The 27,055-nt window shown below is 38.8% G+C and overlaps 1 protein-coding gene across 2 annotated transcripts in view; it reads right to left on the bottom strand.

Moving 5' to 3' along the window:
- slc2a9l2 (solute carrier family 2 member 9, like 2) overlaps window positions 1-27,055 on the bottom strand; it is a 278,540-nt gene that overhangs the window by 189,620 nt on the left and 61,865 nt on the right. For both annotated transcript variants that reach the window (XM_088913608.1, XM_088913616.1), the window contains exon 6: window positions 24,274-24,419. In XM_088913608.1, the coding sequence (XP_088769734.1) occupies window positions 24,274-24,419 (146 nt within the window). The remainder of the gene's footprint in view (window positions 1-24,273; window positions 24,420-27,055) is intronic.

Genomic DNA, 27,055 nt, shown 5'->3' with positions numbered 1-27,055 from the left:
TACAGGGTTAAATATAGAGAAAAACTGAGTTAAAATTCACCTTTCAGCAGAATAGTGATCAGAAGCATAATGTACACTGGAGTTGTTTAAGAATAGGAAAGTTAATGTCATTAAGTAGTCCTGAATTTAATTCTATTGAGGATCTGTGGAGAGACTTCAAAACTGTAGTTCATATGTAATTCCTAAGCAGCTTAAGATAGTTTGAGCAAATTTGCCTGAAAAATTGGAAAAACTGCTCCAAGCAATTCATATGCAAAACCAGAAGAGACTTACCCAAAATGATTTGTGGCTATAACTACTGCCAAAGGTGCTTCCACTAAATATTGAGTCTGAATACTTATGCAATCAATATATTTTATTTTTTTCTATTCAATTTTTCTAACTTATACTTAGAACTCGTACTAGTTTGTGCATTTATGTATAAAACAAGTTTAAAATGTGTATGTATCATTTTGTAATTTCACAAAATGGGACAACATACTGTAGGAATGATCCAAATACTTTTGGAAGGTACTGTATATAATGTTATGAATTTCAATAAATATTACACAAAATGTAATTACATTTGGTTTGAATTGGAGAAACAACTATACAAAAATCATACAAAAGTAGCTTACCTTAAAGGATTCTTAAACTTTTTTGAATGAGGATTGTGTTTGACACAATTCTGTACTAATTATATGATTTCTTGTGACATTAATGTCATCATATAAGAAAAAGGTCAGACTGAATGTAATGATGACATAGCCCTTCATGGCACATTTATAATTATTTTCACTTCCAATCATCTTCCAAATGCAATTCTGAATTTAATTCTCAATTAATTCCCCTGGCAAGTATGACAGTGTGAAATTAGACACTGAATTAAAACCATATTCTACTATAAGGCACATAATAAAGGAGGACTTAATGAAGAGAAACACTATGACTTTAATATTTTACAACATCGTTTGCATGTCTAAAGACTATTTAAATTTTCATTGTAAACCAAAATATATAAATAAATGCAATTTTTCAGGCTTTAAAGGATAGTCTTCATGTGATAATACTAATATCCAAAATGGATGGATACAAAAACATGCCAATGCACTCAGGGATTAATGAATGTATAACCATAATTTTCAATGTGCATCAGCAATGCAACTATAAGAAAATGAAGAAATTACACAACCAATCTGATTATTTAATCAGATACCTGCAGATATTGTAAGATGGGAATAGAATACTGTTGATTCCATTGCCAAACCACAAATCTCTTCTTGCTGAGCAAATATAAACAACAAACAAGTATGGACATTTGGCAGCCCAGAAGGTGAAGATACTGTACCAGAGTTCTACAGAGATTCTTAACTTTACATAAAAGTTAGTGGTATGGAATAAAACTGTGATAAAACAGATGTTCTGTTTATGGGAGTAAAACCTTTAAAGCAAAACATACTGTATACTGCACATCTGCCAATGGTTCAGGAAATTCTCCTTCCAATGTAGCAAAACACATCTTCAAGCTTGTGAACACATCTGGTCTTATTAACAAAGCAACATGAAATTCAATCCCAGTTTTAAAATGTTCACCATTAGTTGTTCCCTGTTGTGAAATAAATATAGGTAGAATGATAAGGTACAGATAAAACACTTTTGTGGAAGAAATTGTTAAATTATTGTCTTAACTATCTAATTATAAATTATAACTAATTATAAGTCTTAACTACAGTATCTGGGAATTATGGTTTCTACAATTGGACACCACTAGAAACTTTCTGGTGGATGCTGCATCTGGTGGAGAATTGAATCTTTATCATTTTTTTTATTGATTTTTCAAACAATATATAAGGTAAATGATAGTCCTTTCCTGCCCTCCTCAGTGGTACTAGTGATTAAGAAATATAATAGCATACAAAAAGACTAGTTCTGAATTACAAAGTAATACATTGGACACAAGGCTTGAGTAATGAAATTCTTTGGAAATTGAATACCGGCATTCACAATCAGGTTGATTCTAGAGAGATATATTTGTACAAATAGATTGGGGATTTCTTGTGGGGTCTATAATATATTTCATATATAGTATAAAGCTGATTATTCCTTTGTAAGGGTCTTGTCAATCTGTCAATCCCAGAAGCATTGTATGTAGAATAGGACACTGGGTTTTTGTATAATGCACACACAACACCTAACACCTAACCTGTTATATACTGTACAGTATACAGTATATATACAGTGCCTTGCAAATGTATTCACTCCACTTCAAAGTTGCTACTCATGTTGTTGCTCTGAACCTGCAATCATGACACTTTGAAACAGGGCATTGTTTCTGGAATTTAAGCAATCTAATTGCAATTGATAAATTATTCAAGCCCTTTGCTTTGACAACCCAAAATGAATTATTGTGCAAAAGAATAGTTTGAAAGCTCATAAAATTAGTTTCATAGTCTCTTCTCAAGATAAATGTTTTTTTTAAGTTGACTTCAGAGTAAATGGATCTGGCTCACTAAGTTCCTTTAGACACATATTGACTTTAAAGTCACAACTCATATACACAACATACTGTACATCTAGAACAAGAAACAGTGTTCTGTTTGATCATTACATATCTGAATGGAAACATACATATATACTGTACATTAGTTTTAATTTATCAAAATGTGCTATTATTGATTGGGGATGAATAGCTTTGCAAGACAATGTATTTCACCTTTTAGTTAAAGTCAACATTATAACAATCTGTAAGCTTATAAAACATGGTGAATATCAAAAGGAACGTACTGTATCTCTAATAACTACAAGTTCACAATGCTCTGACAAGTCTTTTTGCAGCACATCCACTGACACTTTATTGAACAGCTCATGGTGAATAAGGCATCCATACCATAATGGTCACTTTCTCATCATGCACGTTGTTCTATAAGCAACATGAGTATGTGCATTGGACAGCTGGAATGCTACCAGGGGAGTTGTGTACTCAATAGACAGTCCTTCCCAGACCATCATACTTTGGCTTCCCTATCGACTAGTATGTAATTAGTGTATTGATCAGCTTGTCTGCACTACAGTTGCTGACATCCATCAGAGTGGTGAACATAATACCTCACTAAAATAGTACTTGGTTCCACTATTAGCAAGTCTAGCTGATGTAAGATTTTTCTATCTTCAGTATGCAGGATGCACTGTTCTTTGAGAAGTGAGGCAAATTGATTTATTTACTTTTTCTTGATTTTCTCCAGACATGTCATTCAACAGGCTACCCTCGTCTCCTTTGGCCAATCAATTCTCTTACGAATGAGGTGATTCAATTTTTTTTATGCAATAGTCAAAGTCACTGAAGGTTTACCATGATTTGTATCATTTATTTATCTAAAACAGGACATGTATAGGGCAGCATGAATGTGGAGTGGTTAGGATTGCTGCCTCGCAGCACTGGGACCCTGTGTTCACCTAGGGTGCTCTCTGCAGGGAGTTTATATACTGAGCTTACAAGGCAGTACCCCTCCCCCACTGTGGAAACTCAGACCACATCACTCTGTTTCTCCTCCCGGCATACAGACAGCTGCACAGGCGAGTGAAACCAGTGGTCAGGACGGTGAAAGTGTGGCCTGAAGGAGCTGAATCAATCCTGCAGGACTGTTTTGAATGCATTGACTGGAATGTGTTTAAAGAGGCAGCCACACAAGGATCATACACCGACATACAGGAATATGCATCATCAGTCACTAGCTATATCAGGAAACGTGCTGACGATGTCACACTCACAAAAGAAATAAGAACTTTTCCTAACCAGAAACCATGGATGAACAGTGAGGTTCGCACCCTAATCAAAGCAAGGGATGCAGCATTCAAATCGGGCAATAACTCAGAACTAAGGTCAGCCAGGATCAATCTTAATAATAGTATTAAACATGCAAAAAACACGCTCAAACAGGAATTAGAGGAACACTTCACCACTAATGACCCAAGGCGTATGTGGCAAGGTATACAGGCCCTCACAGACTACAAGAGGAAGAACATCTGTGCATCTGCCCATGATGCCTCCCTGTCTAACGAGCTCAACACCTTCTATGCTCGGTTTGAAGCCAACAACACAGAACCAGTCATCAGAACTGCACCCTCCGCAGCTGACCAGCTGCTCTCACTGTCTGCAGATGAGGTGAGGAGATCTCTGCTAAAAGTGAACACACGCAAGGCTGCAGGACCCGACGGCATACCCAGTCGCGTCCTCAGAGCCTGCGCCAATCTACTGGCGGGTGTATTCACAGACATTTTCAACATGTCTCTGGCCCAAGCCATAGTCCCCACCTGCTTCAAAACAACCACCATAATCCCAATACCAGAGAAAACCACAGTGACATGTCTTAATGACTACCGACCAGTGGCACTAACACCTGTCATCATGAAGTGCTTCGAGAGGCTGGTCATGAAGCACATTAAAGACACCATTCCAAACACAGTGGACCCGTACCAGTTTGCCTACCGGTCCAACAGATCCACAGACGACACAATCTCCATTGCCATACACACTGCCCTATCCCATCTGGACAAAAAGAACACATACACAAGACTACTATTCTTTGACTTCAGCTCAGCTTTTAACACTATCATCCCAGAGAACCTAGTCAAGAAACTCAGTGCACTGGGTTTCAACACCACCCTCTGCAACTGGATTCGGGACTTTCTGACAGGCAGACCTCAGGCTGTCAGGCTTGGAAACCACACCTCCGGCACACTAACTCTAAACACTGGGGTGCTCCAGGGGTGTCTGCTTAGTCCATTGCTCTACTCCCTCTATACCCATGACTGTACTGTCAACGTGGTGTGATGACAACAACCTCACCCTCAACGTCAGCAAAACCAAGGAGCTGATCGTTGATTTCAGGAAACTGCAAAACGGACATGCCCCTATCCACATCAACGGGACTGAAGTGGAAAGGGTCAGTAAATTTAAATTCCTTGGCGTCCATATCACCGAGGACCTCACATGGTCTCTCAACACCATCTGTCTGATCAAGAAAGCGCAACAGCGCCTGTACTTCCTAAGATGGTTGAAGAAGGCTAAGATATGTCCCCAGATCCTCACTAACTTTTACAGATGCACTACAGAAAGCACACTGACAGGCTGCATCACAGTGTGGTATGGCAGCTGCAGTACTGCTGACCGCAAAGCCCTACAGCGGGTGGTGAAAACTGCCCAGTCCATCACTGAGGTTGCCCTCCCATCTATACAGGACATTTATGACAGACGGTGCTTGAGGAAAGCTCTAAGCATCATCAAAGACCCCACACACCCCAGCTACAGACTTTATGATCTGCTACCATCTGGAAAACGGTACTGGAGCATTCCGGCCCAGACTACCAGACTCAGAGACAGTTTTTACCCCCTGCACTATCAAACTATTAAACTCCCAGCCTCTCTCACTCTCACCTCACCTCTCACCTATGATCTGAACTTCACAGTGCCTTCTTTCTTTCTTACCAAAAACCCAAACACACATTGAAAATCTACCTCTACCATACATGTCAAAAGCTCACTCCCCATAATTTCTATCTCTTTATTTCATTCTGTTGATACATGTTTTTGCACATAACCTGTTACCTTTTTGCTGTTTTGCACATTGCCTGTTGTTGTTTTTTTGCACATCGCCTGTTGTTGTTTTTGCACATGGCCTGTTGTTGGTTTTTTTTGCACACTGCCTGTTGTCTCTGTCTTTCTTTTGTTATACAATTGTATTGTTGTTGTTGTTGTTGTTGTTGTTGTTTTTTTTCTTTGTACTACTTATGTCCGAGAGCTAGCTAAATAGCATTTCGTTATACCATATACTGTACCTGTATATGAGTATAATGACAATAAACTTGAACTTGAACTTGATATTGTCTCTCCACGTTTGTATGGGTTTCCTCTGGGTGTTCCGGTTTCCTCCCACAGCCCAAAGACAATGATAGCTTAAATGGCTTCTGGTAAAACTGGCTCTGGTGTGAGTGTACTGTATGCACGTCTGTGTTTGCCTCTATCAGTCCAGTGATGGACTAGAATTCTGTCACGATGTGCCCTGCCCATTGCTTGCCAGGATAGGCTTGCCAGGATCTCCCCCGAGATCCTGAATTGGAAGAAGCAGTTAGAAAATGGATGGAATACATACATAAATAGTGATAGGTTTCTTATACTGAATATACTTACTGTAGCTGACATCTCTTCTCTGATCATGCTTTATGACAGAAATTATTTATGGTGTCTGGTACCACAAGCTAACACTCACAGTCATTTAATTACCATTATTTAATTGTCATTATAACAATAATAAACCCTAATGAGCCATCTGTACCAAAATATCTCCTCTAATAGGTTTTTAAAAATATTTTAAAAGACATTTTTAGTCATTAGCCATTTCTTTTCTATTACTGACTACATCATGTCAGCAACACTCTTTCAATAATATTACAATCCCTGATTGTACTTGCGAGTTAAAAAAATGTATTTCACTAATTAAGTACTTGTCTGCAAATGGGGGTTTCATTTTCCCTGGAAATCCTCAAGCATTTTTGCATTAGTGGTAAAGCACTGATTGCAGTAGGCATCAATCTTGATATGGTGACATTTCATAAAAAAATATTTTTTAAATATTTAAGTGGAATGAAAAGACCAATGAATAAATCAAATTATATATTAGAGGCTGACATATTTTATTGAGAGTACTTTGAAGCGCATATCCATCATATTTTGGATTATTCCGCGTCATGGGACTTCTATCTCAAATTTTCCCAAATTTTGGTATATGCATTTATTATGTTGAGGAAGGGCTTGAGGTAAACATTCACACTATATTTCAAATTATTTTGAAGACATGATCATTAATATTGTTAATAATTATACCAATTACTAATGATATAGATTGTTTGCAGTAATTTCTAAACTCTTTAGATCACCCGTTAAATTAACTGTTGTTGATTTTTAAGACATTAATTAAAATATGTGTTTGGATATATTGTAACAACATGAATCTCAAAATTACCATCTTGGTTTTATTATTTCTGTATGATCTTGTACAAATACTAAAGTATGAGCAAATAAATTGCTAGCCGTTGATAGGTCAAGAGCTATGGCCAAATATATGATGGGATGATCAATAATCTGTCCAAAATCCATTTTTAACTACTTTATTCTCTATGGGGTCACAGGGGATCCAGAGTCTAATCCAGCAAGCAACAGGCTTAATGCAGGGATACCAGTCCTGGACATGATTCCAGTTCATCATACTAAATTTAACAGACAGAAACATACACACACTTACTCCATTGCCAGTTTTCACAAAAACCAATCAATTACAGTATGTGTCCAAAAATAAGTTTGGACTGTGGAAAGAAACCAGAGTACCTGGAGGAAACCCATGTGAACACTGGGAGAACATACAAACTTCATACAGATATCATTCTAGTATTTAAACACAGTGCTGTGAGGCAACAATGCTAACCACTGTGCCACTGTGCCACTGCATCCCCTGGGATTAATAATCATACACAGAAAATTCAAAACACCTTGGTTCTGCATTCCTTGTTATCATAGTTTACAATCCAGACATTCATACAGTACCAGTAAAAAATAGTACAAGTCTAGAAATTAGTTACATTATGCAATATTAAGGCGATATACATGAGATTTAAAGATAATTAACCAGGTAAAAACATCTGCTTTACTTACTTAAGAAAAGGAAAAGGTGCACTTGCTAGAACTAGTGGCGGCTACTAGGTTTTAATTTGTACAACACACTGCTTTCATTTCAACCCATTCTGAAAGTAACACTGTGACACTTTCCTTACAAATTAAACATATAGCCTTTGTTCCAACCTCGGTGAAAAAGTATTTTGCAGTCCATTCTTTGTTGAACACTCAGCATTTACTGTCAACTTTCTGCTTCTTCAATCCACTCATTTTGGCGCAGAGTCCCTCACAATGGACCCACTCTAACTGGTGAATCAAATTGGTAAAGCAGGGTTTCCCGAACTTTTTGGGTCCTTGTCTCCCTTGACCTGTCAAATTTTCCACATGCCTCACCTGTGTCAAAAATAAGTTCTCTGGCAGTGCGATATTTTACAAAAGATTATAAATCTGAAAAGGAAATGATGGGTCAAAATAGAAACAAAGTTGATGCAATTTGTATTATTTTTAATCATTTTCAAAACCAAAAAGCTTGATCAAAATAGTAAAAATACTTGACAACACATTTTATTGAAATTATTTGAATGTGAAAACATTTTGAAAAAAAATAAAAAATAGTCAACATCTTTCTAAAATGCAAATAAAATGACTTAGAAAAAGTAAAAATTTAACATCAATGTTTTTTTAAAAAGGGAGAGAAATACAATGTCTTTTTGTTTGTGCCTCTTAATGGGTACATTGGTGGGCTTGTTTAATAAATGATGTTAACATAATTCACCAAAAATACTGGGTAGTATTTTTGAAATGGCAATGTGCATCTCCTTCTCAACATTGACTCTTAATCTGTACTTGGATTTGATAGCCTTAAGTGTTAAAAACCCAGCCTCATCAAGGCAGAAAATTGCAAATGGAAGCAGAATTCACAGAGCTCTGTTACTTATTCCTTGGTACTCCAATAGTATGAGGTTTTTTGCATAGCGCTACTCGGTATGCAACTTTGTATGATGAAAGAAGAACTTTGCTGGGAACTGTAGCTTGGTTAGAAAAAGCTTTCTGTTCATTCATTAAACTTGTGCGAAAAATTCTCATGATGCTTACTTATCAAACTACAGTTTCCAAATGACATTTCAATTTATTGGGAACATGCTTTCAGCAGCCAACACTGCACAATTATGCACGTGAAAGCGAAATTCAAGAAACTGCCGTCATACTTTCTGTATTTGAATTTCCGTTTCTCTTTAGAACTAGGCTCCGTGTCCACGTTTTTTAGTCATATTACAAAAAACCTCTCAATTGCAATCATGTAACAAAAAACTCACAAAATGACCACTCATAGAAACATGAAACACCGAAGCCACGGTTAACTGGTACGCTGCTTACAGACTGCCGACTCTTGTGGCCAGTATCATTTGACACAATCTAGCGTACCGCATGACTCGTACAGTCTGTGTCCACGAACAGAGGGTTTTGTTCTTAATAAAATATTTTTTTGACTGGCGATACCTGAGACGCCCCCAACCGACAATGGCGCCTTCCCTAGATGGCGCGATGCACAGTTTGGAATCACTGTGGTAAAGCATTTGCGCATGTAAGAAAAAACAGCATCAAACAAAGATGAATATGGTGGATATTGATTACTTTATTTTTTACCTCATGGGCCAGTTAAAACTGACTGGCGGGCTGGATCTGGCTCGCGGGCCGTAGTTTGCCCACAGTTGGCTTAGATGGTTATCATCCTTAAAAATGTCACACATGCCAACTGTTGAAAGTATGTTGACTGGTTCTGTAATGGTCTGTTAACCAATTGTTTTTCTCTGCTAGTTAGGTCAACTTAGTTAGAGTAGCAGCCCATTCCCCTACAACAGTGGTTCTCAAACTGTGGTACGAGTTTAAAGGATGGTATACGAAGTGCCCCCAGGTGGTACGCTAGATGACCCTAGAAATTTGTTGTGTGCACTGAAAAATTGGGAATTAATAATTGAATGATTAAAACTGATGTAGATTTTTCATCTGTGATTTACTTAATCAGTTTCAGAAAGCTTGAGACGGGTTTTCATATTTTCTATTTTAATAAAATTTGTTTATGTGTCAAATACACAGCCTACGTACTTAGCTATGTTGATACAGCGCGTGCTAATACTTGAGTTTTAATAATCCTCTCGAGCTTTCAGAGACACAGCTTAGTGCCACATTCGCCAACAGAAAAAATGATTGAAAATGAAGACCTCGCATAAATCAAGTATTATGTCATGGCTGAAAGGAATAGACACCAAGAGTACTGACCACACCTCGATAAATCACGCACACCTGTTAGGAATGAGGAGAATTATACATCAGCCACTAGGGTTTACTATATTTGAACATAAAAAAGAGGACACTCTGAGGAACTTTCCTATTGCCTTGTCTGGGAAGAGGGTCGGGATGGAGAGGGTTTTCAAAATATCCCACATTTTATGTTAATTGGTAAAGTAACTGTGATGATGTTTAACTGTGTGAAATGCATAAGTCCCCTCTGATGGAATAACAGTATCCTCTGTTTTAATGCCAGATTTTACAAAATAATCAGTTAATTTGGTTGATGAACTCTCTCCTCGAATTGCCTTTTGTGTTTGTCTGAGTCAACATGAGCTTGCAAGTCAAGTTCACCTTTATTTGCCACAGAGAAAAAAGGACAAGGCTAACACACTAAACATTCAGCTTCCCAGTCTTTTCTGCCACGGTATTGCTTTGAATTTTCACTTCTGCTTTGGCATTGTGTTTGAGGGTCGGAAAATGAGAAACAAAATTGGGAGCCTTTCGAGGGAATGCTTCTGCACTGTACAGATTGAGTAAAGACACTAATATCGGCAGTCAATTTCGCTCTTTCATGAAATGATCATACACGTACAGGACGAAAACTGAACGAAAACATAGGTCGTGAAGTGAACTAGAGAAGTTAATAAATTCTCTCACTCTCTTTCTATCCTCCTCATCCACTAACTTTAAAACTTTTGTAAATTATTCTTCATGGTGAAAATTAAGCAGTAGAAATCCCAGACATTTTTAGATATTTGAAAGTTCCCCCCGGAATTAAGATATAAGAATTAAAATAGAGAACATGTCAGGGGAAATCTGGACGTATGGCAACCCTATCAGCCACCGACACTATCTCTGTTGCTGAACTTGACACAGACAGTACTCCTATTGTTAGCAATCATCGGAACAAGGTGGTACAATCCAAATTAACTGAGTGTTCAATGATATTTTTATTATATGTGTGTGAGAGTGTGTGCGCGACCTCATGTTGGTCATTGAGATTTTCTGTGGTTCCTATGAGAAGATGACTTGTAGGTGGTACTTGGATGCTTTGGTTTGATCAGGGGTGGTACTTGGCCCAAAATGTTTGAGAACCACTGCTCTACAACATTTTGGAGAATGTGGATCAGACAAGAATCCGAATTTAGAGGGGAATCAAAAACTACTGCTTTCTTACAATAGGTATAATTATGGTACTAACAAGATGAATCTGTGAAGAAACACGGAAAATTGACTGCCGACAATTATTTATTTTTTTCTTTATAAATATGTGTCAACAATATATTATAAATATTGTCTCAACAATAAATTGATTATAGTGACCGTGTCATTAACATTAGAGACACAATCCTAATAGAATGTGGCACTCATAAATTAAATTACCTATGTTTTGGGAACCATTGCAGTGGCTGACTTGAAACATGGCCGATTAACAACCAGAACTGCTTCTGATTAGCATCTTACAGGATGCTGTGATAATTCTCTCACCCACATCAGTTACCAATTTCCTGGTGAAATGCACACTTTTATGCAAGCTCCATATTATCAAATAGCTTTTTTTTACTACCTCCAAACTAGGAACAACTGTGGTGCCACTATACTTAACATATGGTGAAATGGGCTTCCTACTGTATATACAGTAAACAACAATGGCTCTGTGAACATCATGCTGTTTTTTTTTAAATGAAATACAGCAGGGTTCATCACACATACTATACAGTAGAGCTGCTTTCAGAATTGCATACCTTATATGCCCAAGTCATTACCTATTTTGCATAAACTGATTCCATAACAGTAACTGCTCTTTTTCAACAACTATTTGAGGGATAAACTCCAGGAGTAGTAGGCATTATTTAAGTTTCCCCTCAGTTAACTTTATGTTTACTCATACCATTAGAGTAAATTGGTACTGGACAACTTTAAAACTATTTTTTAAGTAGAAGGTTTTTTGTTGGCACCTGACGAGTGTAAATTACAACTACTTCTTTTGCAGAAAAACACAGATTGAATCAAAACTTTGCAGCTACTATCAAAACCAGCTTTGTATGATGGACAGTATAATTGACCAGTTGCTATTATTGTTTGGTACCTACAATGGGTCATAACCCAGTTTGAGAAATGCAGTCCAGTAACCAATGTGATTCTGCTCAAGTATTGTATCCCCAATTAACATCAATCTTTAGAAGTATAATTCCAGTAACAAAACAGTTATTATACTGTACAACTAAATGGGGGTTACCATATGGCTAAACCCAAATAGAACCCAATGATCATTTTGTTTCTGAATTTCAAATTACTACTGTTTTACTACTGTATACCAGCTGGTTTGCGACTTTGCTAGTTTTGTCATACTAAAACCTGCTTTACACTTCCACTGTACATATTGCAATAAAATGGCTTGTCATCACACCATATCATCATGTTCCTGGCACCATGCATATTAGCTGTGTAATACAAACCAATGAAATGAGGTTTCTACACATTAAGATCTTCCTGACTGCATATTTGTTTAGTTGTCAATCTGTAGCCTGTACAGCAAATTCTGTTTAAACTTAGGATAAGGGTTATCTACTACTTAGTAATTTGTCACATAGGGAATTCCTTGGAAGGCTTTAAGGATGCTTGTAGTTTTTTACTTGATGTTCTTATCATTAATCTCATCAGAAGTACTGAATTGTATTAGTATTTACCACTGCAATTTACTTTTGGATTTACCCTGTCAACATGTCTGGTAATTCACATACAGATTGATCTGATGGGTCTATTGGGTCTCAAGGATTGTTAGGATTACTCAGGAAATAACAAGAAGAAGTGGAGAGATTAGAAAAACTGGACTTTTTTTGAAAAACTTTTTTTTCAAGAAGATGAAATTAAGCACAAAATTATACCCAGAACCTTCACATTTATTCAGATGAAAAGGTTTAATTAGCATATGTTATTCTCAGTCATACAGGTCTAAAGGGAGTTTGGGAGTTTCAGCTCAACAATGAGCACATGTCTGTAGTAATATAATATACTATGGCCAATAGGGCTTTGACACTGGTTTTCTGTATTCTATTTTTCTATTTTATCTTATTTGCCACATTTATTTAATCTTCTTTTAATCATGCTGGTGAGTCTTGCAAATTTCTACATAAAATCCACATGATGCATAGTGGCAAGTCTCTAACTATACAGGCAGCATACTAAATACTAAATTGTTATACTTTCCTACTTATAACGTTTATTAAACTTTGCCTATTTAAATGCCTATTTAAATTTTAATGATTTTCCAACAAAGACTATTGTGCCTTCTGGGATATCTGCTATTTAATATCAATAAATGTATCCCCTTTTGGATCTTGGAAAGGACAGATGCTTTAATAGCATCAGTCATCCCTTTTGGAATTTGTAAACACCCCCCCAAAAAAATAACCTCTGATTTTCGTCTTGATTTCCCTGTTGACTTCACTCATTCTGAATGTTTTCTTTGAATTCTGGTATTATGTGAACAGCAACTACTGATGTATTGAGTGCTTTCTAGGCATTCTGTTAACCAATGTCTCGGTAGATTTGGTATTTCTGTTTTGTGATTGTACTTGTGTGTGTTTCTGATTACTAGATAAATCTAACCAATAGAGAACAACTCTTTCATTATACAGTATGTACATAGTTTTGAACTAGAGTGACAGTTATAAAACAATAATCTTTATGTCTAAATATCAGGAGCTGTCTTACCTGGTGACATTATGTCTTATGTTGTCCTAAAAAACATTTTAAAACATATACTGTATATTTATGTAAAATTAACAGACAATAAGCCAAACATTTTGTTTGGCTATTGGCATGTAAAGTGGAATTAATTACAGGCATTAGTACCACTTTATTTTTAAAGAATAGGCAAACCTATTACATTCAGACAAACTTAAAATTCAAAGATATAGCACAGCACACAGTCAAAACCAGCTCACATGTATAAATGTGACAGCCTTCAGCAAGATTTTAATAACTTGCTGTACTCTATGAATTTGCATGAGCTATGGTTCTGCTGGCCTCATTTCACTCAGCAGTGGGAATAAACAGGATGACTGGAAAAAAGTCTAAGAGTCTGAACATGTAAAGCAGTGAATGAAAGGTTACATTTAATAACATAACTTTCTAAATTTCTACAAGTCACAATATTTGTATTGGAATACAAAGATAAATGAATGAACTGCTGCAAGAGGCTGTCAGCAGCAGAACCAAAGAAGAAAGAAGGCAGGCAACTTCTTTTTTTCTATTTTTTTTAAACAAGGTTTATATAATTAGCTTATTAACTTATTTACAGTATTCCTTGCTTAATTGGGCTACATGTTTAACTGCACACATTATGTACATTTACCTAAAAGTAGAATACACCTCTTCTTATTCAGTTAGGCACCTCATTGTCTCAGAGAGATAAGAAAATGCAAAGAAAAGCTTGCATGCAGATTGTCATTACTCTTGCCCAATAAATTATTTCTTCCCTGTTGCTGAAAGTTTTACCCCCCAAGTAAATGCACCAGTAAATATTTTCTACATATTTCTTAGATACACTCGCACTCAAAATAAAATATACATGACCCACAGCAATCTCTGCAACCAAAGTGCACAGCAGATGTATAACCAGAAATGTTATATGTATGGAACCCAGCTATGCCAATATTTTTGTCGGCTGGGTAGAAGCACGCTTCTTCGCTTCCTACACTGGCTATGTCCCTGACCTCTACAAGCAATACATTGATGACTGCGTCGGTGCAGCCACATGCTCTAACGACCAGCTTGAGCCATTTCTGCATCATTTCACCAACTTCCACCCATCCCTCAAATATACAGTTAACATATCTCCCCCTACTCTTCTGTTTCTAGACATCAACATCTCCATCAACTACCCCCGACTCTCCACTTCAGTCTATTACAAACCCACAGATTCACACAGCTATCTCCTGTATAGCTCATTTCACCCCAAACACACTAAAAACTCTCTCCTTTTTTCACAGTTCCTTCAGCTATGACGATTATGCAGCGACGACATCGACTTCCAGAACCAAGCCCTCAAAATGTACTCCTTTTTCATCAACAGAGGATACCCTAGCAGTTATAATGTCAGGGCCCTTGCCCGAGCCAAAAACACCCCTCGGACCATCAACTCAATCAAACACATTCCTTTGGTGCTTCCCTACCACCCCAACACACTTCTTATCCCCAGGACTATTAACAACAACTTTTCAATCCTACACGATGATCCCTCCATTGGGGTCCTTTTTTCTGACCGCCTCATCATCTCATATCGCCGACCACCTAATCTGCGTAACCTTCTTGTTCACAGCTCCCTTGACCACCCTCAGCAACCATCCACACCAGGCACTTTCCCTTGCAACAGAGCTCGTGGTATCACTTGCAAGTACATATCTAACACCGCACTCATTCAAGGCCCCTCAGGACAATTCCGGATCACCCAGATGGCATCTTGTACCTCCAGCAACCTTATTTACTGTATCTCTTGCAGTAAATACCCAACCATCTACATTGGATAAACAGGAAGGAGACAAGGAGACCGCTTCAGAGAACGTTAGGGCTTTGAAGATTAAAGATCTCTCCAAGCCCATCGTCTCTCATTTCACCTCAGACAGCCATGACCACTCTAATCTTTCCGTCTGTGTTCTCAAAGACAGTTTTCCGAACTCATACATCAGAAAGACTACCGAAACCAAAATTATCCTGCAGCTAGGATCACACCTTCCCCCTTCTCTTAACGACAGACTACTCTTCTTCTAAATTTTCTCCATTCATTGGAAGTTTCATTTCACACCTCTCTACACCTGTCTTGACTTCACACCTCTTGATTGGCCTCTCTTTCTGTCCCCTGCTCCCGTCCCTTTACTCCTCCTCTCTCCCAGCTTTTGTTCTCCCGCTACATTACCTTTGCTTACTGCCCTGTCTTTCTCACACCTGAAGGCTCCACGGCCGAAAAGTTGTGTTTTCTTTCTTCTTTTTCAGCATGGAATAAACCTATTACTTGTTCACTTGAAATGTTGCAGAGTAGCCATTGTCTGGACAAAATGAAAACGATTTTAAGTAACACTGAGAATTGGTAAAAAAAGAAAGGATCTTGTAAGGAACCAATTTAAATGACCATACAAATTATGATAAAAGTAAAACAAACAACTACTTCAAAGCAAAAAACTGTCCTAGTACTTTGCACTTCTCAATGTGCGTCTCCCACTGATCCTCTTTTCGTTAATGAGAATGGTCTAGAAGGGTTTCATAACAGATTTCTCTTTGAGCTGAAGAAAATCATAACAAAATCTGGATTTTCTGCTAAAACAGTTATTTTGCTGTCATTACTTTTGGTTAAGTGTGACCTCCTCAGCAGATTGTCAATGCCTGTTGTAGTGTGCTCTCACGAGGCACCAGTTCTGTAGGGGTTTGGGCATTTACTGGGACAATTATTAATTGTAACAGTAAATCACAAAATTGATTCTTTTAATGGCCTTAGAATCCAACCATGCGATATAACTCAAACAACGCACACACACAGGTACTAATACACGAGGATACATTTATTAATACATAGAATGTGCATATAAACCTAACAGATCTTATCATGAGGGTTATCAGAATACAAAAGGTATACAGTATATTCAGTCAGTTACGAAGAGTTACATATATCAAGAGGACATACGTTCAGTATATCATTCATTTAGACAGTTTCGTAAATGAACTTGGTTATAACTTCTACATTAGATACTCAAAACAAGTACATAACTCTTAGGAATTAAATTGATATCAACTGGTTGGGATAACAATTGAATTCTCGAGCTGTAATGCAGTGAAGTTGAATACTCATCCAATCTCTGGGGATTCAGATCTCCTGTGGGCACAAAGAAACAGTTGCAGGTTTGTTGCTGTCCAATCCGCGCTCTCTGGCTCGGTGCCAGGCTGTGCTGTGCGGCTTGCGACGGTGCGCTGCTGATGCTCTCTGAAGACCGGCTAGTTAGTTTTGGCTTTAACTAGCAAGAGTTTGTGCACAGGAGAAAAGATGACTGTGGATCCCAGCAGGTCAGGAAGAAGACCGGTTCGTTCCTGATGAAGCGCTAGTTCTGAATAGTGATTTAGCTGTCCACAGTTCCGACCTGTTCACGAGGCTTGCTGCTGATGCTAACCTCGGGTGGATCCTCTGGTTACTCTCTGGCAACCTCCGCTCTAGACTCTTAGAACAGAGGAAAGTTCTGGCACTCGGACACACTGGCAGTTCCTTGGTTGTCCGGGCTGAGTCTCAGGATGGTCAGGAGGCGCGCTGCGAGAATGTCCTGCCCTTGGGAGCCTTTCTGCTCCTGGGCCGTCCTGCCCTGGAATTGTCTCGCACCCCTGGAATTCTCCTTTGAATTCCTCCGTGTAGCCTGTTTTTACCTGGAGGAACTTCAGCTTGTTCATTGGCTGAAAGTTTCATGGGCATCAGAGACCCACCTGGGTTACTGGGCCCTACCAGTCCCTGATTGGTTGATCAAGATGAGATATGAGTCACTTACTCCTGACACTTAGGAATGCAGTCCAGATGTCCATCTGGCACTCCCTAGACAGATAGGCTCCAATGGATGACCATTGATCATGATAGCCAGGCTTAGCTAAGTGCATCCCTATTTGGGAGCTGTCCCTTATCAAAAGAAAACATCTTTAAATCAGCCTGCATGAATAGCTTCTTTGTGGCTGCACCACAGAGATGAAGAGAGAGATGGGGCCTCATTTGGGAAAGCACAGCAACACTTAATTCTGTCTTATTAACAAGCATTGCCGCTACACTGTCATACCATGAACTACATTAAAACCAACACTGATGTTCTTAAATGAGCACTTCTTCAGCTTTCTAATTACCTGAAGGAGTCCAATAGTTGAGGTCATTTGTCTCAGAGGGCCAATTTTCTCTCATTTTCCTTGACATTTTATGTACTCTTTTCCTTCATTTGTGCATTTTAATGTTATGTCATAATAATGTCATTATTGTGTATTTGTGTATATTTAAATTTACATTTGTCTCTGGACAGTGGACAGATATTATTAGTTAACAAGTCAATAGTCAGGGATGATGAGAAGACCTGGTTTGTTAGCAAGTATATGTGTGAATGGAAAGAGGTCTGTTTCAGCCAGCAAAGGTCTCACTACTAGTTGTAGGAGGAGTTCAGAAGTTGGCCAAATTATCAGGTGGAGAGTTGGAGATAATTATGAAAGGGTTCACAAAGACTGATGTACAGTAAAATTGCATTTTAAAATTATACAATATACTGTATATATATATTTCAGTGCCTGAGCTAAACTTGTATGCTTTGCTTTTCCTGATGCAAAATGTAAGAATATCAAATCATAAGATGCTGATATCAGATATGTAGGGGTAGAAAGAGGAATTTAAAGATTAAGTGGAAGCACTTCAATAAACCAAAAATACTGTAGATAGCAGGAATAGCGATTTCAAAGGGAAATTATAAGCAGATGTACAGTAATAGCATGCATACAAATAGTCAAAATATCTGGCATCTCAGAGCACTGGAAAACTTTGAGGAGCAAAGTGATTTTAGTTTGCAATAGCCAACAAAAGAAAGGTGAGGATATTGAAAGAAGGAGAATTGACATAAGGGTAGAAAAATGAGAAACACTTCCAGACATTTCAGAAGGAACTGAGGGTTCAACTAGGACATCCAGTATTAACATTTGTGACATCTGAAGGTAGTGTATGTTGTTTCAGAGAAATGGTATATGAGAAGGCAGGAACTGAGCATGGATCCAGAGCCAAGTCCTTGAACTTGTAAATATGGAAACAAGAAACAGTTTGAGATAATGTTGAGATATACCGTGATCTGAGTTGACCAGAAATTATGTGGTAAGAGAAGGCCATTTGAGTCAACACAGGAATTTCATGACAAGTCAGGAGGATGATCTTCCTTTATTGATTATATGGACAACTGTATGTTAATCTTCTACAATAAGAACTGATTTTTTATTTTAGATGAGGCCCCAAAGAGATGCAGCCATGACAATTGGAAAACAACTTGAATAAGATGGAAAGGTACTGAAAATCAATGGTCATGATAATAACCTCCAAGCCAACTGAAGGGGCTGCATCTATAAAAACCGAAGGTTTTGGGGAGTCCACAGAAAGAGAGTAAGAGTAGATGTAATTAGGAGAATAATGAGGCAAAATTAATGCTTGGCCTTAGAGAATGATTTGCATGCTGTAACTGAGATAAGAAAAATCTGTTCCCCTTTCTGTAAGATTTGGTTGACAAACAGGTAGATAGAATTCATATAAAGATACAACTGAATATTGTTAAGCTTATAACAAGTCAAGGAGGTGGAAAAATCTTCAGAATAATGAAAATAATTCCAAGGAAGAATATATGAGGGACCAGATGGTTTGCCTATTAAAAAACTGTAAGAAATGAACTGTAAGATAATCATCAAGGAGATGAAGGAGAAGGGGAAGTTTGTAATTTACAAGGATCCAGCAAAGGTCTTAAACTAGGACAACTCCAGTCCTGCAGGGCCGCAGCATCTGCAAATTTTGGTTCCACCTCTGCTCTCAATAACCTAACTGAGCTAATCTTTAGCTTAATTTAAGTAATTTAACACTCTTCAAAGGTCTTCAGCTGTTGATGAATTAAAAGAGACTTAGAAAACCTGTGGGATTCCAGGCCTCAAGAACTGTAGTTGTGCACCTAAGGTCTGGAGTGGTGAAAATTTTAGGGCATCTCCAGGCAAAAATTTAACACACTGTAAAAACTTTTTTTTCTGTCATAATAGACCAAAGAGATGTCACAAATCAGGGTAGAGACATGAGTTTGAAGGTATTGGAGATGTCTGCTTAGGAAAGGTAAAGGCTAATGGCCTTGTTTCCTTAACGAGAAAATTGTAAGAAAGGGAGAGGGAACAGACGAAAAGAAGAAAGGCCACAGAGTAAATAATGTAGTGGTTGCCATTTCTTCATGGGACATTGGCAGGGAGACACATTGGGGGGTAGGGCTGTTATATGTTCAGGAGGAGCTGGAGTAAGTGTTAGGTTTCCAAGGTGACAAAGATGATGCCGAAGGAAATACAGTGAACGCTGTGAGTTCACGCCAGAACTGATCTTCAGCTAGGAAAACTGTCCTTTCTCTTTTGTTTTCAGATACTGGTTTGGTATGGAATTAGGAATTAGAAAATTAGGAATTGGAATCTTCTGTGTGCATGATGGTGTAAGATTTCAATCACTTACACTACATTAGTAAAAAAAAGCTTGGATTGGGGCTGGGAATAATTTGGAAAAAGTTTGGGGACATATCAATCATTAAGAATAGTTTTTTAAGAGCACATGAGGCAGATGGATAAAGAAGAGGGTGGTGGTGTGTATGAAGCAGGCAGGAGATTTACCACAGAAATTAAACAGAGTCCAATCTCATAAAACAGGACCAATCTCAGAGACAGCTGCAGGCCAGAGGTTTTAAATGTGAAATTGATATAATTATACGGTGCAGGTGAAGGACCTGATTCTTGAAAAAATGTGGCAGTTAAGATGTAAAGCACCCTAGTAGAAATAGTTCTACTGGGGTAAATGAGCTGCAGCTTTAGTGCCAAATTGTTATTGGTATTTGTGGAAGAAAGAGCCCTCAATGCAAAAAGAAAGAGTATGATGTGCATATATTCATCAAGTTATTCTCAATGGTTATGGAATGCAGAGAACAAAACTACAGAAGCCAATATCAAGGCAACGGAACATTTAGAAAATGGAAAAAAATAAGGTTAGGGGATTTAAGCTAAGAAAAAGTTCTGCTGTAGTAAAAACAATTCTACACAGAAATTAATTAATGGAGAAAAAGAAGAGATATTCAAGATTGATGTCTGCACCTCTTACAATATGCTTTCCTAGGGACAGTAAAGATCAAGGCATTAGGGGCATTGGGGAGAGAAAAGGGCTGTGGAGACAGAGAAAGCTTTAGTGAGAGTTAGCTGCAAAAGTATCAGAGGGAAGGATATGGGAAATTGCTGACTGTGTCAAGGGGACTGAAGCAAAGGGTTATGAAATTAGAGACTGAGGGAGATACAGTACAAAAGATAAAGAAAGATGAGAGGAACAGATAGGATTCATTTAGATGCAATGTGAGGAAGCTGGAAGACAGGTACCCACACTGAGATATATTGGATGCCAGTGGACTGGAAAGAGGGAAGACACTTGGATACCTTCAATACTTAGAGGGACACTTAGATAGTGAAGGACCAAGCTGGGAAAAATACATTTTCAGCTTGTGTAAGAAGTTGAACGAACTCCTAGTCTAATCTTAGACAAAAAAAAGGCATACAAGTATTTTAAATCTTCAATGGCACTGATATAGTAAACCTAGCAGATTTCTTCAGAATCAACAGTGAAACATGAGCCAGAGAGCATAAATGGAAACTATGTAGTGGAAACTGGTATATTTGTCTTCTGAAAAACAAAATTACAGTTTGTATGTTTTTCAAAATAATGGATTTTATTTTACCAATTTGATATAAATGTGTAGCAGCAAGGTTTATTAAAAATACAAGAATTAAATTTGCTGCTCCCTTGCCAGTCCCTCTCTCCCTCATCTCAGTAGTGCTGGATACAGAGAGACCATTCCATTTGGTTCACATTTAAGGTGTTTTTCTGGCTGATAGAGTTTCCTGATAAGGAACAGCTCCCAAGGCTGACATTCACCAGCCACCCTAATAAATGGTCATCTCTGGCGCCTTACTGTCTCGGAGATTCCTTCGGAGAGTCACATCCCAGATTGTTTACAACCCTAATGTCAGAGAGCATTGTTCCTCATCCTCCACCTCGATTAGCCAATCAGGAACTGGTAGGGCAGGGTAACCCCACGTGGGTCTCGAATGCCCGCGAAACATTCAACCAATGAACGACTGTAGTTCCTCCAGATAAAACAGGCAGCACAGGGTCCAGAAAGAGGCTCCTCCAGGACATTCTCAGACTCATCTCGTTCTTCCCAGGTCTTCTTCCCGTTTAAAGAGTGTGACTTGCTTGGACCCGCAGTCACTTTCCATGTGCACAAACTCTGCTTGTTTCAGCCAACACTAACTAGCCGGTCTTCAGAGAGCCCACTGCCAGCATGTAGCAGCAGGAATCTCTCCTTCCTTCTTCCACACCTCCAGCTGAACCAGGACTGCCTGGCACCGGGCCAGAGGACGCCGATTGGATGCAGCAACAGCCTGTCGCTGTTCCCTTGTGTCCGCGGGAGATCTGAATCCGCACAGATTGGATGAGTATTCAACATTCTGCATTACAGCTCGAGAATTCAATTGTTACCTCAACCTGAGTTGATATCAATTTTATTCCTATGAGTGACGTACTTGCTTGCGAGCATCTAGTGTAGAAGTTGTAATCAAAGTTCATTAATAAAACGGTATAAATGAATGGTATACTGGATGTATGTCTCTCTTGGTTTGTAACTCTTCGTTATTGAATATATGCCTTTTGTATTCTGCTAACCCTCACTCTTAAGATCTATTATGTTTATATGCACATTTTATGTATTAATAAATGTATTGTCGTGTATTAGTATCCGTGTGTGTGCGTTGCTGATTGCATATCATTGCTGAACATTTTTGAGTTTTAAACAAGAGAACAAAAAAGTTAATTCCATGTTGAAAAGAAGAAATCAAAAACATTTTCTGCATCAAGCCTTTATCAGGTGTGAAGGAGAAAGAGAGAGAGAATGCACAGGTATGAAGCAATGGAGGACCAAAGAAAAAACAAGAGAATGAATATAGCAGTTAAGAAAGTGTCCAAAATGCCTGTGATATGACGGCATCCTTAAACTAGCAATTGCCCTGGGAAACCATCATATTCTCACAAGGGTTCACAGTTTTCCAAGGTTTGCTGCTCTATCTAGAACTCCTTTTCATAATCTTTGTTAATTAGCAATTTCCTGCTTAATTATTCAATTCCTGGTTTTCTATGGTGCTTCGTCATTTTTCACTTCAGCCCAGATTACCTTACTTGCACTACTGCTTTCACTCTCCACATCTCCACTGAGCAAGGCAGCTCTTCACTAAGCAGAAGCTGCAGTCTAGCCTGCCCTGCAAATCCATTTGGTTACCTTTTTTAGGAGGTTTGCTATTCAGTTTCTCTCGTACAAGGGGTTCCCTTTTTTCTTCTCTGACCCAGAGAAGTCTGTGCAGCAGTTTTCTACCTCAAGCTTGCACTCCGCTCTGCACAGCAGTTTTCTGGCTGAAGCCTGACCTGCAGAGTTTGGTCCTCTGTCTCAGGAGGCTCCCTATTTCGCTTCTCCTGTACCTGAGGCTCCCTGTTTCCAGCCTGGGGACCGTGTTTGCTCTCAATATCTCGGCTTCAAGATAGCACTTTGCTATGCTCAGCAAGTTTTGCTTTAAATCCAGCTAGCCTCCACTCTGTGCAGCAGTCTCTGCAGCTTCATTCTGTGCAGCTGTCTAACTGGCCTTAATACAGCACTTTGCTTTGTGATGCAGTCTCAGCGGCCTCCAGCCAGCCTTCACTCTAATGAGTTTCAGTGGTCTCAAGCCTACCCTTCAAACCCATCCAGCTCCTTCCCAGGAGGCTCACCATTCAGTTTTTCCCATACCCAAGACTCCCTATTTCTGACTGGCGGGCTATGGCAGCAATTTTGGTTTGCACAGCACAGCAGACCCAGCTCACAGCAGTAATAAGGTAAAGCAGCTTCAGCTGCTAGCCTGCTCTACGTATTGCCCAACACAGCAGTCTTGGATTCAAGCCTTCATTCTTTTCACTCAAAACTGCGTCAACCCTCAAGCTTGCCAACCTGCAACCCTGGCACTCCTGAGGGCTGTCTTTCAGATCCTATCCAGTTCACTTTTCAGGGGTCTAGCTATGCAGTTTCTCCATATCCTAGCCACCCTTTTTTCGACTGATTGACAATTCTGTAGCCTCTTTTCGCCAGGGATGTGGTTAGATGGCTTTTCCTGGGTCCGTCGTGTCTCCCCATTTCTTTTCTTCCCCATTACTGATCTGCCTGAGATGATTAAGCCCTGCTGGCCAGCAATCAATCATCTCATTGTCACCTTTCACTTTTCACTCTCCAGTCTCTTGCGCTTGGGTTCTGACAAATCACCACCTACAGTACATACCTGTATCCAGCTGTAACATTACAGCCTAGAGATCAATTTCCATCTTTCAGGTAAGCACTTGTTGATACATAAAAAATTATAACAGAATAACAGCAGTAAAAACCTTTAAAACAAGAAAAGTAGGTCAGAAGAAAAATCATCTTAGTGTAAACAAGAAGCCAAAACCTGTTTCACAGTACAACATAAACAAATAGATGAAAATTAGACCCTACCTGCCCCAGTAATTCAGGTAGACCTAGAACCTGGCCTGTAAACACCCCGACACAAATAAAGATGGAGTTGAACTGCCCAATGGAGCCCCGGATTTGCTTGGGTGAGATCTCACCTAAATACATGGGAAGAGCACTGAGGGCAATGCCTAAAAAAAAAAAAAAAACATTTAGAAGATTTTTCCATCCAGTCATTCCATCCAGTGTTTTTGTCTTTCATTCCAATTAATGTAAATTTAAGCAGGGTGTTTGCATTTCACAATTCAAAAATAAGATAAATCAGAAAAATGTATGTCTTGGGTAACATTACTTTTCTTGATGCGATAGGCATGCATTTCAGATGTGTATTCACTATTTATCAGTGATCATCTATCTCTTAAATCTTACATAAAGGGTGATACCTTGGAAATCTTCTTCATATAAAATGTAGCAAAATTTCCACAAAATGAAAGCAAATGTTCACATTAAAAAAGAACTGAATTTATAATGAACTTGGAAAAAAATGACTGAATTGTATTAATTAAACTACCCAATGAGCCATTATATTTGGACTAAAAAAGGTGAAGGTGTCCTTATTTTATGCTGGGAAAAAATTTCAAGGCTTTACAGTATGTTTGAAAGGTTCAAAAAGAATCCTCTTTGATGAGCAATCAACATTTACTTTTAGCTTAAAATCTTGCAGTAACCAAACATTATAAAACAACAAATACAATACCCTATTAAAATAGACCTTTTTCAAAATTCAAAAAAGTTTCTATGGTAAAGAACATTTTACAATGTACTGTACTTTTGGTAAGTTGCAGGGGATAATCATATACAGCACACAGTACGTAGATAATAGTGTAGATAATTATTTTATGATAGTGTAGTGTTTCATAGCCGTTCAGGGACGCCAAATATGTAATCATAGTGGCTCTCTGAAGGCACCAGTTCTGTAGGGTTTGGGCATTTACTGAGACAATTATCAATTGTAGCAGTAAATCACAAAATTGATTCTTTTGATGGCTTTAGAATCCAACCATGCGACATAACTCAAACAACGCACACACACAGGTACTAATACACGAGGATACATTTATTAATACATAGAATATGCATGTAAACCTAACAGATCTTATCGAGAGGGTTATCAGAATACAAAAGGTATATATTCAATCAGTTACGAAGTGTTACACATCAAGAGGACATACGTTCAGTATATCATTCATTAAGACCGTTTCGTAAATGAACTTGGTTATAACTTCTACATTAGATACTCAAAACAAGTACATAACTCTTAGGAATTAAATTGATATCAACTGGTTGGGATAACAATTGAATTCTCGAGCTGTAATGCATTGAAGTTGAATACTCATCCAATTTCTGGGGATTCAGATCTCCTGCAGGCACAAACAATCAGCTGCAGGCTTGTTGCTGTCCAATCCGCGCTCTCTGGCTCCGTGCCAGGCTGTGCTGTGCGGCTTGCGACGGTGCGCTGCTGATGCTCACTGACCGGCTAGTTAGTGTTGGCTTTAACTAGCAAAGTTTGTGCACAGGAGAAAAGATGACTGTGGATCCCAGCAAGTCAGGAAGAGGACCGGTTCGTTCCTGATGAAGAGCTAGTTCTGAATAGTGATTCAGCTGTCCACAGTTCTGACCTGTCCACGAGGCCTGCTGCTGGTTACTCTCTGGCAACCTCCACTCTAGACTCTTAGAACAAAGGAAAGTTCTGGCACTCGGACACACTGGCCGTTCCGTGGTTGTCCGGGCTGAGTCTCGGGATGGTCAGGAGGCGCGCTGCGAGAATGTCCTGCCCTTGGGAGCCTTCTGCTCCTGGGCCGTCCTGCCCTGGAATTCTCCTTTGAATTCCCTTTAGAACAGTCCACAGAATCCTCTCCAGAATCTTACTGAATCTCCCGAATCTGAATCTTGTTGAATCTTAATCTTGTTGAATCTCTGAATCTTGTTGAATCTCCAGGCCTGTGTTGCCTGTTTTTACCTGGAGGAACTTCAGCTCGTTGATTGGCTGAAAGTTCCATGGGCATCAGAGTCCCACGTGGGTTACTCAGCCCTACCAGTCCCTGATTGGTTGATCAAGGTGAGATATGAGTCACTTAGTCCTGACACTTAGTAATGCAGTCCAGATGTCCATCCGGCACTCCCTAGACTGATAGGCGCCAGTGGATGACCATTGATCATGATAGCCAGACTTAGCTAAGTGCATCCCCCTTTGGGAGCTGTCCTAGGAAACCTTAAATCATCTTGCATGAATAGTTTCTCTGTGGCTGCACCACAGAGATGAACAGAGAAATGGGGCCTCATTTGGGAAGCTCAGAAACACTTAATTCTGCCTTATTATTAAGCCTCGCCGCTACATATCCCCCCTTTTTGAAGGTCACGAGGTCCTGAGGCGTTGTTGCCTTCAAAACAAAACAGAGTTAAGTGATGTCCCTTGCCATTAGAACATTAATCTTAAATGTCCACATTACTCCTCGAGAATTCATACCAGAACCAGCATTGGATACAAACAGGATGAATAACATCTGGAGTATGTATAAACACGGTAGGAGACATTATCTAAGTCTAGGAATTACACATCAGGAAGTTCACTGTCAATATCTGATACCTCTGTGGTAGATATTTGGGGAGAAGTCACTTCCTTTCTTTTGGCATGCTACCTTTGACTCATTCATGCTACCCGGAGTACATCTTGATGTAAGAGTACATCATTCAGAGTACACTGTCAGTCATGATCCAGCTACCCGGCAGCAGTGTTACAATAACACCAGTTCCTGTTCCCAGCCCC

This window comes from Atractosteus spatula, chromosome 1, assembly GCF_055471065.1.
Source record: "Atractosteus spatula isolate fAtrSpa1 chromosome 1, fAtrSpa1.hap1, whole genome shotgun sequence".
NCBI lineage: Eukaryota > Metazoa > Chordata > Actinopteri > Semionotiformes > Lepisosteidae > Atractosteus > Atractosteus spatula.
The sequence above is the reverse complement of the archived record's forward strand: the minus strand, read 5'-3'. Positions and strand labels throughout refer to the sequence as shown.